This window comes from Nyctereutes procyonoides, unplaced genomic scaffold, assembly GCF_905146905.1.
Source record: "Nyctereutes procyonoides isolate TBG_1078 unplaced genomic scaffold, NYPRO_anot_genome, whole genome shotgun sequence".
Taxonomy (NCBI): Eukaryota; Metazoa; Chordata; class Mammalia; order Carnivora; family Canidae; genus Nyctereutes; species Nyctereutes procyonoides.
Window position 1 is genome coordinate 2,914,939 of NW_026575030.1, and position 14,140 is coordinate 2,929,078.

Consider the following 14,140-nt stretch of genomic DNA (forward strand, 5'->3'; position numbering starts at 1 on the left):
TGCTATATGTTAACATCTAAAATTTAAATAAAAATCTGAAAAAACAGGGACACCTGGGTTGCTCAGTGGTTGATCCCACTCAGGGTGGGATCCCTGTGGTTGATCCCACTCAGGGTCCTGGGATTCAGTCCTGCATCAGGTTCCCTGCTTCTCCCTCTGCCTATGTCTCTGTCTCTCTGTGTGTCTCTCATGAATAAATAAAGAAAATCTTTAAAATTTTTTTGAAAAAACAGTGTTTAAAGAGAAAACCTGTCTAAAGCAAAAAATAAGGAAATAAACCTAACTCTGTATAAAGTTACTGGTATAACCACTTTGAGAAAAATTATTATGACTTTGCAGCACTGTACTTTGACTATACTTCCAAAGACAAAATACCTAAAAGAAGTCTTAAATTGGATTCAATAGGTTTGTATTTGTATTAATATGTTTTAAAGCTATTACAGTATTTTATATCTATGTAATATTTACTATCTATGTGTGTTAACAATAATATCAAATAAGTAATTACAAAAAAAAAAAACCCACAACTTAAGCTAGACAATAAGGGGTGATTTAGAAATACTAACTCGAGGATTAAGCTGTAAAGTGATATTTTTCAGGTGACCGCATTTGAAAAACCTGACTTTTTCATCAGCGCCCTTCAGCCTCAGCCCCCTCTGCTTTGGAGGTCTCCTCTTCAACATTCTCACCTGTGCTGCACCTCTTCTCAAACAACTCAGTTTTCTAGATCTTGAGAAAGGTTTCCACTTATCTCTGTAATGCCCTTTGGCTACATTTCATTTTGTCACCTTCTCTTCCTGCCAGACTTTCAAATAAGCCTCTAAGAAAATTGCCTCTATTTTCTCTTTTTTTTCACTTTTTGCTTAACTACTGACAATGTGGGGTATCATCATCATGCTTTAGCTCTCCAGTCCCCTCTAATAACCTTCTTATTACAAAATGTAGAGGCTCTTTTTCTGTTCTCTTGCCATCTCTATCACCATTGAACATATTGATGACATCTTTCCTAAAAATTGTGTCTTGAGTAATTGAATTTTTAGAACTTCAGCCATGGAAGGGGCAGTTAGTCCAACCACTTAATTTTACATCTGTGGGGAAACTGAGAATGAAAAAGGTTGAATGATTGGCCCAGCAAGGTGCAACAGTGTAAAAGCTGAGCTTTGAAGCCACGGCTTCTAACCTTCCATCCCATATGAGAACTGTTTAAGTAAGCCTTTGTCCAAAAACTTCACAGTATTCCTAATCTTTATTTCTTTTCGTTATAAAGGCATCCCCACTGGGCTCCTAGCTCCTTCCCTCCACAGCCCATTCTCCATTGTGGCAGTCAGGATGATGCTTCTAAAATGTAAACCAGAACCTGTCACTTCCCTGATTAGCCTCCAATTACTCTCTACTGCAGTTGGAATAAGATCCAAATGCCTTTTCATGCCCTGCAAGACATGAAAAGTTCTAGCTCTCTCTCTCTCTCTCTCTGGTCACATTTCCTGCTATTCTTGCTCTTACAGTGACTGTGCTCCCTGACAGGGACTCCCTCATAGCTGGCCAGCAAGGAAGGCTTAGCCCTGCCTCTAAGCACTGGCTTTGCTCTCACTTGTTTGTAATGGTTTTATCCCAGGCCATTGCTTGAAAGCTTCCTCCTCATCTCTGCTCCAATGGCCACGTCCTCTTAAACTGATGCACCTTACACTGATGTCACCATATCTAACTTTTTCGTTAGACACATCATTGACCATCATATCATGCTACTTTATTTTCTTTATAGCATTTACCACTAGTTTACAATTACATAACTTCCTGATTTGACTCGGAGTTCAGCATGTTTCCCATCATTAGAATATAAAATTCATGGAGGATAGGAACTTTGTCTTGTTGGCCATATCTCCAGTACCCAGGACAGCACAGCAAGTGGCCAGTAGTCCACACTCAATAAACAGCCGTAGGATGGACAAATCAATGTATGAATCATGTCTGAATTTTTCTCATTCCCCAGAATCCTTTCTCTTTTACTTTACAATCTTGTACTCAGCTACTCTCTCAATGTGTGTGTGTGTGTGTGTGTGTGTGTGTGTGTGTATTATCATCAAACTGGTTTTCTCATTAACCAATAAGGACAAAACCTATTCCTCACTGAAAGCCTTTGTTTCAGTTTTCTCTTCAACTAAAAATCCCACTGTTTGTCTCTTTAACTATTAAAGTTGTATCACTGTATCAAAGTGTAAGTCATGTTACATTTCCATGAAATCACATCCCACATCCCTCATTGATTGTCCATTCCTCAAACTATGTAAAGTCAACCATGCATGTTATGCAATCTAAACACTCACATATAATCTATATCATCTTGAATTGTTTCCAGTTGTTTTATATATTATTTAGGCACTGTGCCTAGACACTTTAACTGTGTGTGTGCTGGTGTGTACGTTTGTACAGTCAATCCTCATAATGTTTCTAGATTTTATATTTTTGAATTCACCTACTGCCTAAAATTTGTTTACAATCAAATTGTGCTTTGATGATAAATCAGACATTCACAGAGCGGTGAAAACTTTGAGTGACCTGATATGCAGGTTCCCAGCTGAGATCAAACAAGGCACCACTCTTCTTGTTTTTGACCTTCTACAATAAACGAGTGTCCTTTGGCATTCTATTTAGTGCCACATCTTTCATATTTTATGCTTTTTATTAGTGATTTAAGTGTTTAAAATGGCCTCCAAGTATATTGCTAAAATGCTGTCTAGTGTTCCTAAGGGCAAGAAGACTATGATGTGCCTTATGGAGAAAACAGATGTTAGATAACTCTGTGCAGGTATGCGTTATAGGACTATAGGCTGTTAGTTCAATGTTAATGAATTAATAGTATATATTAAATAATGTGCCTTTAAATAGAAACACTCATAAAACAAGATTGTGTATTGATTAGTTATGGAAATGTTGCCTACAGGAACCTAACCCTGTATTTCCCCTAGGATTAGTATTTACTAATTCAGTGTTCATAACAACTTTATAGAATAGAATTACCAGAAATAATGAGAATTGACTGTATATATGTGTATGCTATATTTGTTGGCATTAACCTCACCAAAGTATTTAGAAGACAAAGAGTTATTGAAATTTAGTAGTTTGCCCAAGAGATTTCCTAAGCTGGTAAATGGTAGATATGGAACCCAATTGTCATACTCCAAAGTCTTTTGGCTTCTCATTTACCACAACAGTAGCTCTTGTTTGTTTTAATTAGCTATAGAGCCCTAATTACTAGAAGAATGGGAAGAAGGAAGAGAAAATACAAGTAGAATTGCCTGAAAGAGCAGTGAAAAACCATAATTCATACAGAGACATAGATGTAGATGATATTTAAAAAAAAAAAACAACTTGCTTTACAATCCCAGTTAAGTGTTTAATTACAATCTCAAATCTTAAAGAAATAAAAGGACCTCTTCACTTCCAAGTTGAGTAACTCTACATGCTTCATGTTCCTTATCATAGAAATGAAAGTCTACGAGTGACAAGTGACCAGAACTTAAAGAATCAAAGTCATAAAAATACTTTAATGACATGGATGTTTGTCCTGACCTGAGGATGTCTACCTTAAACTTGCATGACCTGAGCTGAAGCCATATGTGCTATAGAAGTGAACATACCTGCACGTTATATGTGGTTAGACATAGTGAGGCCTGATTTCATAAAGAACTATCACCTTCCTAACCAATTGTGCATTTCTATAGAAGCATGACAGGAGAAATTATAGCTTGGAATCTACATAAAACACATTAACATGGGTCGAGTTACTATGTGGTCTCCAGGTGTGTGTATGTATGTATCTATCTATTGATATATATTTATACATATATGCATACAGATTAAGAACTATTTTTACATACTTTATAATTTATTTTTAAAAATAAGTTAAACATTTTTGGAACTTCAAAGCATTTTTCTGAACGCAGTTTGAAAACCTGACTTTTCCCCCTCTAAGTAGATTTTATAGGGCCTAGAGATGAAGAAGCCTAGTTTTTGTGCTTCCTATTTGCAAATGATCTTAGTTTAGTGCTAAATAAAAAGAAATCTCTCATCATTGATAATCCAGTTTAGCCCACATGGTCGACAATTAGCTGTATTAAGACGGTGACTTCTGCAGTGTCTGGGTTAGAATTCAATAGTGTGATGGAATGATGTCACCTGGTTCTGTAGTACAAGGGTCTTAATATATGTACAGAATGGATGAGATTTTTTATCATATGATATTCTCTTGACATTTCTTTTTACCTTGAAAACAAGAGGCAATCATAAGGCTCAAATTAACACTTCTCAACTTCCAAAAGCTGCCAGAGATAAGGTTGAGTGAGGAGCTTCCAACAGGGAGGAAAGACAAGATAACGGCATTTTATGTCTGCCTCAAAGCTATACTACAAATCCTGGAGTGTTAGAAAAGGAATTAAAGGGTCCTTAAGAGCTGTGTCATCAAGCCAAAGGAACTAATTGGTTTCAGCTTAGAATTCTGAAATCACTCTCATTTCAATATTTCATGATATTTTATTTTCCTTTAGAATAATTAAATAGTTGCATGTCCAGTGACTTTAACGATCCTCTTTTGAGGAGCTAAGCTCTTCACAAATCAAGGTATCAAGGTTGATTTGTTTTTTTCCCAGTTAGCATATAGCTGAATTCCATGATGCAGATCAAAATGGATTACCCACAGTTTCACCTAAGATTTTGTTGGCTGGGTCAACTTCTCCAACAGGGCAGAGGACTTTTGCATTCAGAGGTATTGACCCAGTGGCTTTGTCCTGCCAGGATTCATTAATTTATCTATTGTGTTTTACTAATATAGCACCACTGAGAATTTCGTTAGCAAAATCTTCTCTACCTCAGCCCCCAAAAGAATGCAAAAGCAATAGAGAGGTTCCAAACTTTTTAGGCTTAGACTCTTGCTTATTTTTCAGTGGAGATTATTGAAAACAATAATTCTTTCTTGCTTCAGGAAAAGCTGTCAGAGGAAGAGAGAAAACACAAGGAAACTTTGGAAGGTCTTCACATGGTGGTGGATGAGGATTCAAGGAGTGAAAGCAGTAGTGCAGACGAGGGGAAAGAAAACACCAAATTCCTGTTGGAAAGACTGAAAGCTCTAGAGGTAAGAAATGAAACGATTTTACATATTTAAAGAAAAATGACAGTGCTCTGCTTCTTTGATAGACATTGGTTTTAGGGAGTGTAAGTTTTCCTTTCTCAGTTCACCAGACAAATAGGATTCTAGTATCTCCCATTATGATTCATTTGTCATTGGTGAGCAAAAAGTTAAAATTTGTAGCATTGAGAGTCTTGACCTAGTGATTCTGATTGCAATGCCTTAACAAGTGTACCTAGGACAATAATTCATTTTAAATTCAGTTTGGCCCTCAAAATGGATCAGTACTCCTAAAATTACATGCTTTGTGAGGGAAGTGCTCTGTGGTATTTCACTTTGTTTTTCCAATACCTGATATAATGAATAATTGAATGAAGAATAATTGAAAAACCAATACTCTATAAAGATGACTGCAAAAAAATCAAATTCTTAAGTATTCAAAGCATTTCCAAAAAAAAACAAAAAAACAAAAAAACAAACCCAAAAACAAACCTGTGCAGAAGTTCAACATGTAAAACATAAAACAAGTAGAGGTGAGGCTGAGCTAAGGGTACTTTAAGGAGGAGCCACCACAGTCTCCAGAATAATCTGGAACCACTGGTCTTTTACTTAGTGGCCTTTGACATCCACTGCACGTGCTAATTCCTGAATTTTTTATTTTATTTTTTTAAGTTTTTAAAAATACTTTATTTAAATTAATTAACATATAATGTATTATTGGTTTCAAAGGTAGGGTTCAATGACTCATCAGTCTTATATAACACCCAGTGTTTATTCCATCTCGTGCCTTCCTTAATGCCTATCACTCAGTTACCCCATCCCCCGACCCCTTCTCCCTTCCAGAAACCCTCAGTTTGTATCCTGTGATTCAGAGTCTCTTATGGTTTATCTCCCTCTCTGATTTTCTCTTGTTTTATTTTTTCCTATCTTCTATGATCCTGTTTTGTTTCTTAAATCCCACAGATGAGTGAGATCATATAATTGTCTTTCTCCGATTGACTTATTTCACTTAGCAGGGTATCCTCTGGTTCTACCTACATGGTCGCAAATGGCAAGATTTCATTTTTTGATGGCTGAGTAGTATTCCAGTTCATAGCAGTCCTCAAAGAAAATTCCAGTTTTTAGATCTTGATTGACATCTCACATGCTGAAAGACTCAGTGGAGATGACTTTTTTTAAGGTTGGCTTAACATCTAGAATAGGGACATAGTTACTTTTAAGCCAGACTACAGTGAGTCCATCTCATCTCAACTAGGTGCAAGGGACTTTCAGCTAACATCTAAAAATAAAATTCAACAATAGAGTCAACAGAGACCTGAAAACTTAATGTGTAAAAACAAGACCCAGAGAAGTCTTGTTTTCTGTGCTTGGTTACTGCAGTTCTGCCTCCAGTCCACTGTGCTGTCTATAGTGAGCACGCCCTTTTTATACTCATTTCCTCAGCAAAGGGAAAGCAAAGAAGTTAAGACTATGGATTTTGGAACCAGACTCCCAAGGTTTTGTTTGAATCCCAAACAAAACAGGCTTCACAAAACAGGCTCTGTGCCTCTATCTACTCAACTGCAAAAATGGACATCATAATAGGAACCTACCTTATAGGGCATTGACGTGGATGAAATGGGTTAATATTAGTACAGTGATGCCTGGCACATGGTCTCCACCATGCCCTTACTCCAAGGCTCTTGACTTCTGTTATATCATTTTTTTCTATTTACCTGGATTTAGTAATTAATATAAGAACTATGAATGGAAAAACTGAGCTACTACACACTAGAGTGACTCAGGGTGGACAGGTTGAGCAAGCGATACCAAACATGGGACTAAAAAAAAAAAAAAAAAAAACATGGGGCTGAAGAGAAGTTAACTTAAGGAACCTCTGGCAGTGCCCACTGGGGCAAACATCCAGGAATCTTCCCTGTCCCCTCAAAAATTCTCACATTTGTGTCATTTTAAGAAAGTTACTGAGCAAGGTGGAGAAGCCTTCTTAAAGGAGACTGAGGCTAAAATCTGAGAGCTTTGAGAAAGTCATAACTTCATCTAGAGTTCGAATTACCTAGATTTAATTTAGAAATGTTTGGTAGTACAATTTCTTATTTCCCTAGAACCATGTACTTAAATTGTTAGTTTTATTCCTAATTACAGTAACAATTGCTCTTAGTTCATCTAATTGTCACTGAGACAACTTTGTGAAGAACATTTTATTTAATCAAGCTAAGAGGTATTTTAAAAATATTTTTGGCAGCTAATATTTTCTAAACCCTCACGGAGTAAAAGAGAAGCAGTATTTTTTTTTTTCCTTTCACAGAGATCTTTATACTTCAGGCAACACCTCTTGTGTCCAGCATTAGTTGCATGTAATAGATGATATATCTAAGTGCCATTAATCCTCACAATTTTAATTCACAAAAACATTTTACTTTCTAAATTAATTTCTTCTGGTCATTGTCATTGCTTGTTTCCTAAAGTTCTTTTTTCAATACTAAGTTAACTTTCTCCTTACCCACAATTCTTACTACTATTTGAACCTGATCTTTAGTTAGCTGTTTCTTCTAAGTTCTTCAGCTGCAGGGCATTTCTCCCTTGCCCCTTTCTGCAACTCCTTTCCCAGCCTGACAGAGAATATGGCAGCTCTTTCCCATGTGCTTCTTCTCCCTCCGCTAAGGCCCCATCACTGGTTATGCAGGGCTCTGTGCTCTGTCCCTGAACTCCACTCATGGTCTCATTCCATGCCATTCACAGAGCTCATCAAGGTATTTTGCTAAATAAAACATTTACCTTCCAAAAAGAGCTCCAGGGCCAGTAATCAAAATAATGATTGATATTCTCTCTCCCCACCTTCCTCTCTCTTTTGTCCTAGCAATTGTTTTTTCTCTGCACGGTACCTTGGTTTCAGTAACTTTCAGTTGTTCAGGAAGGTCAGCCATTACCCTCACCACCCAGTAACTATTTACCCTGGGCCTAAGTGATAAGATTTGTTTAGGGTCCTGATGTCTGGTGGGGGAACCATTTGCTATATTTTATATCTGTGCCATTAGGGCCACACGGTTGATATAGATGCCACTTGTACATTTTCTGTAGCTTTTAAGTGCCAGGTGTAGTGTTTCCTATGTTTTCTAAAAATTTTGGTTTTCAAGACATGTGTTTAAGAAACTGCTTACTCAACTTAGTATCAAGCTCACTATTTTCAACAGCACCACCCTTTCAAAGGCCATGTCTATCAAAGGACCACCCCGTTCTCTCATCTCATCCCTGATCACTGAGTCAAGGGAATCTCCTAGACATGACCTCCACAATGCATTGACTTGACCTTATGTCTTCTCTTTTCCCTCATGTCTGCCCTGGGTTTTGGCCTTAAGCACCAGATTTGCTTATGGGCATGTTCCTTAAAATACGTGATTTGCTTGTCTCAGGCATCTCTCTGCACATTCCCACTTGCCCTTTCTAATCATTCATTGACCAGCTTCACAGCTGACTAGAAATCAAGCTGGACACACCCTTTGCTCATTATCAACTCCCACAGCATCTCTGATTCCCAAATTCTAGCTAAGGGGGAGACCAGTACTGAGACAACCTGGGAGTTCTGAGCCTCCAGGTAAATGCTGATGCCTTAGCTATAGCCTCAAGGTCAGAGGAACTTGGCTTCTTATATAAAAGATTATTTTGCGCAGAAAAACATGGCAATTAAATGTGCTAAAGTAATAACAGTGTTTTCTACTTAGTTATACCTTTCCATGAAAGTATGACAATTAAAGTGCTAAGCATAAGCATTTTTGTTAATCAGTAATTCCATTTTAAAATGAAGTAGTTAAAAATAGTAATTCTCAAAGCTGTCTGCACATCACAATTTTATGTTGAGTTCATAGTCAATAGATAGTTACTGAATACCTTCTATGGGCCAAATGCTAGGAGTAGATCAATTTCATGGTCCAAAACCCCAGTGAACTACACACTTAAATAATAAATAAGTGAGCAAACAAACAAATAGACAAATGAATGCCTCTGAATAAGAAAAAAACAGGTGATATAGTCATCGGAGATCAGATAGGAACAAGAGAGGTGTTTACCTACAATGGCAGCTGATTACCAGGCTATGTAGGTACAGTATAAATAACACAAAGGAGGGGTACCTGGGGCCCCCCATGTCTGACTCCTTACTCAGAGGGAGAACTCGGTTCTTCCTCTGCCCCTCCTCCCAAGAGCTCCTCTTCCCGGCTCTCTCTCCCTTTCTCTCTCTCTCTCTCTCTCTCTCTCTCTCAAATAAATGAATAAAATATTTTAAAAATATATAAATAAATAACACGAGACAGCTCTATGAAAACCTGGATGAAGCACAAGGAGAAACTACATGTGGGGAAGCCTAGATATATAGTGGAAAGGTTGGCAAGTTAAAGGAATAGAAGAAAGAAATTTACCCTGAAACACAAATATAAGGTTAAAAAATGGGAGGAAGAAAATTAAGAGGGGTACACAAGGACCAGACCCTTTAAAGCCTTATAGGCTACGGTCACAGCAAGGACTTTGAATATAATTGTAAATTTAAAGGAAAGCCATTGGAAATTGTTAAGCAGGGAAGTAACATGGTCCAACTTGTGCTTCAGAAAGACAACTCTTGCTGATTGGTGGTATAAAAGCAGGACAGCAAGTCCAGGTAGGAAATTGTTTTAGATTCTAGACGGAAGTTGTTAGTAGGCTAGGTCTAGGCTAGTAGGTCTAGAACAGGCACCTAGGACTAATAGGAAATAATAGCATATAATAATACCATTAGACTAGTAGACTAGAGGGGAATAATGATGATGATGGTGGTGGAAGTTCTGACATAGAGCTTAGTATGTTCAAGCACCGTTCCAATCTATACATATACATACTATTTTAATCTTTATAATAACTAATGTGAGGGGAGGTGGATATGATTATCTCCATTTTACAGATGAGGAATGTGAGCCCCCAAAAGTTGGATAAGTTGCCCAAAGTTATATAGTCAGTAAGTGTGAAAGTCAGAATTTAGACTCCACCATGGTTCGATTATGCTCTGCTGATAAGAAATTTGGTCAAGTAATTATGTGTTGAGAAGTAGAACCTATTGGAATTACTGAAGGATTGGATGTGGAACATAAGAGAAAGTGAGAAGTCAAGAGTGACTTTTAGGTTTTTGGCCTTAGCAAATGAGTATGGAGTTATAGCAGATTTCTGAGGAAGGCCAGGCTCAGAGCAGACGCAACTTGAGGAATGGAATATATAATCATCAGTTTGTTTTGTCCATGTGAAGTCAAGATTCCTACTAAACATTCAAGTGATGATGTTTGGTAGGTAGTTGGATTTCCAAGGCCAAGGTCAGGGCTAGAAATATGGATTTGAGAGCCATCAGCATATAGATGGCATTCTACGTTGTGGGACTTAATAAAGCCACATGAGACATAAGTGGAATGTAGACCTAAAGAGGGCAAAGGACAGACCCTTGCAGTGCCCCTCCATTAGAGGTCTGGCAGATAAAGGAGAGCCATCCAACAAGCCTTTGAAAGAGTCGTTAGTGAGGTAGAAAGAAAATCAGAAAGGTGAAGTGTCAGAGAGGTCTAAAGATGAAAGCATTTCAAGGGCAGCCTTGTCAGTACCACCAACAGAATAAGAAAGATAAAGCACAGAATCCATCACTGGCTCTGGCATGAGATGGGGAGAGCTAAAAGCCTGACGACAATAGTTTCTGATTGGAGCAGGAAGGACGGCAAGGAGGTGGAGACAATGTATACAGATGGCTCTTTGGAGGACTTTTCCTGTGAAGTAGAGCTGACATGGAGACAATAATGCCTGAAGGAGAGACACAGTACAAGAAAAGCTCTTAAAAACAGTAGCAAGAAAAAAACAGGGCACTATTTAGGGTGCACTGGTGTACCGATGGGAATGATCCAGTGGAAAGGACAAAAGCCATGATGCAGGAGGGAGAAATAGAAATGTTGGAGTGCAATCTACAGGGGGTGAAACTCATGCAGAAACAGAGCTTCTGAAAAGTTCAGATGCCTGGTGGACAACCCAGGAAACTCCAACTCTTGAAGTCTAAAATGGAGAATCGGGATGCCTGGGTGGCTCAGCAGTTAAACGTCTGTCTTTGGCCAGGGCATGATCCTGGAGTCCTGGGATCGAGTCCCACATCAGGCTCCCTCCATGGAGCCTAATTCTCCCTTTGCCTGTGTCTCTGCCTCTCTCTCTGTGTGTTTCTCATGAATAAATAAATAAAATATAAATAGATGATAGATAGATAGATAGATAGATGATAGATAGATAGATAGATAGATAGATAGATAGATAGATAGAAGAATCAACGTGTGTTGTCATAAAGCCCTGTGGGGGGTTCAGATGCACAGCCAGGACTCAGAACCATTGATAGAGTCTTCGAGTGATATTAAAAGCTCTTCAAACACCTTATTTCCAGTTTAGTACCAAGCACAGTCTTGGATAGAATGTTACCTGAATCTTCAACCTTGGATGCAGAAGGCCCACCCTCACGTGCTCAGTGCCAGGGAGCCTTGGAGCCTGAGGAGAGCTTGTAATCATAGCAGCTTCTTCTACCACCTTGCTTTGTCTCTTTGCTGATGAGAGAAGGTCTAATTTCTTAGCATTCCCAATTGACTTTAAGTTCTTACCTTCTCCTTCCTCTCACTTGTATCCTCTCCTATCCTAAAATGACATAAAAAGACATTGTAAAAGTTATAAAGACACATGCTGGTGGTAGTTTCAATAGAAATCTTTAACTGTTTCCTTCTCATCTTTGAATTCTATGACAGTCTGCTGACAGGTAACTCAGACATCCCTGTCTTAAAGCATCTGGTGTATATCTTTCTCCTGATTAATTTGTATCCAACTCTAGGTCACCTAGCAACAATCACTAAGCTAGGATTAGAGACAAAAACTCCTCTTTGACAAAGGGACTTGAGGTTAAAAAAAATCGTATGTCAGTATATGACTTTATACTAGCAATTTTCTGATTATAAAAGTAGCAGCCACATCATAGGAAGTTAGAAAAATATAAGACAATAGAGAAATTGTAATTGTACCCCCCAGAAATATCTGCTATTGACATTTTGGCATGTGTATTTCCATTTTGTTTTCTGTTGTACTTAATCAAATTAGAAAATTATGAAATATCACTTTATACAGTTTAGTAGCTTGCTCCTTCGTGTAATATATCAATACTGTTTTTTCATCTTACTCAGTTCTTAAAATATTATTTAACAGCTTTGCAGAATTTTATCAAATGAATGTGGAGTACCATTTATTTAATCTCTTTCTGTTGGATCCTTAGTTTGTTGACACATTTTCGTTATTATAATGTTGTGATGAGAATCTTGGTACATAATATATATATTTTTAATAGAATATTAAAACATGACCATTTTTTAAAAGTTATGCAAGTAGACAGATTTCTTCATATCTAATTAAGAATAAGTGACTCTCTAAAATGAAGAACTCCAGAAGGGACTCTGATGGGGATAGCACATGTAGGGAAAAGCACCCAACCCATCCTTTAAGGCACCATCCTTGTTTCTCAATAAAATGAGGATAAAATGAGAGGAGGGTCCACAGGCTGCTGAAACAGTTTCAGAGACCTGAATCTTTAGGAAGAGTTTAAAATGCAGGCAATCCTGTTGTTCTTTTAATTGCAAGTTACAGAGGCTCTATTTAGGTTGATGTAAGCAAAAGCAAGTTCATGGAACTAGAGATGGAGGTGTAACTATGGATGGAGGCACAAGTGAATACAGAGGTTCAGACCATGTAAGGGAGCTGTTGCTATCTCTCAGCTCTGCTCTCCTCTAAGTGGGTTTCATTCTTACGCAGACTCTCTTTACGCGTTGGGAAAAATGACAGCCAGAAGCTTCCAGGTTAGTGTCCCATTGAATCAGCAACACCAGTGAAAGGACTGTTTCTCTTTCTAGGAGGTCTATGAGAACTCCTAGACTCTGGAGAGGGATGTCATTGGCATATGTTCACATTCTGGCTGTTGGAGGGTAGAGCATCTCAACTGACAATCCCACGAATTCTGTGCTTTGGCAAAGTTCTAGTGTTTGGATTATTTAAATGTCAGAAATGCTTTCATATCACTCAAGAAGGTAGGTTGTTACTTAGATACAGTCTTACCCTTTTCTTGTATGGTATCTTCTTTCTTCTTTTAACTTCTCCTTCTCCTCCTCCTTCATCTCTTCCTCCTGCCTTCCTGCTCCTTCTTCCCCTTCCTTCTTGCTTCTTTTTTCTCCTTCTCACTCTTTCCTCTCTCCCTTCTTTGGCATCTCTAGGCCTGGGCTGCTACTGGATTCTGGACTTAGAAAAGATCCATGGAACATTTTCTCTGTCCTAGAGACATATTGTTGGAAGGCAGACAAAAATATAAAAATACTAGTTGAAAAAATGAAAGTAATGCATATGACAATTTCAAGGAATGTTAAAAATTGTGTACAAGAGTCCATGAAGCACTGAGGTAGACGTGCCTGACCAGATTCTTTTTAGAGAAGGCATAGAGATAAGGTGCCATTTGAACCAAGTCTTTGAGGCTTCATGCAGATTTTTTAGGCAAAAGTTAAGAGGAGAGACAGAGGGAATTGCCTGGGTAAAAGCACAAAAGCCTGAATAAGTCTCAAGGAGCCACCAGCAAGTTGGCCTGCCTGAAGCCTGGGGGACTTATGGCCAGAAATTAGACTCAAAGCCTTGGCCCGTCCTATGAATGCAAGTGCATGGAGCTACCTATCTACCCAACACATATATATTAAAGCTAATATTGTTTCTTCTACTTCTTCTTTTTTTTTTTTTTAATTTACAGAGATGTAAACATCTGTCTACAGATGTTTGTAGCTAACAGCCCCTCGAGCTCCCAAGGTACCCTGGAGCCGCAGCTTCTCATGGTGCTTCAGCCGATCTTCACAGCATAAAATAACATAGCCAAATAAACACACGAAGGGGCAGTGCAAACAGTTCTGAGCCATGAGGAGAATATTTATGACCTGAAAACTTAGGCCCCCACTGCCTTCAGAGTGT

General features: G+C 38.2%; 1 protein-coding gene across 16 annotated transcripts in view; it reads left to right on the top strand.

Moving 5' to 3' along the window:
• NCKAP5 (NCK associated protein 5) overlaps positions 1–14,140 on the top strand; it is a 947,559-nt gene that overhangs the window by 663,512 nt on the left and 269,907 nt on the right. For all 16 annotated transcript variants that reach the window (XM_055316283.1, XM_055316284.1, XM_055316277.1 and 13 more), the window contains one exon: positions 4,979–5,128. In XM_055316283.1, coding sequence (XP_055172258.1) covers positions 4,979–5,128 — 150 coding nt within the window. The remainder of the gene's footprint in view (positions 1–4,978; positions 5,129–14,140) is intronic.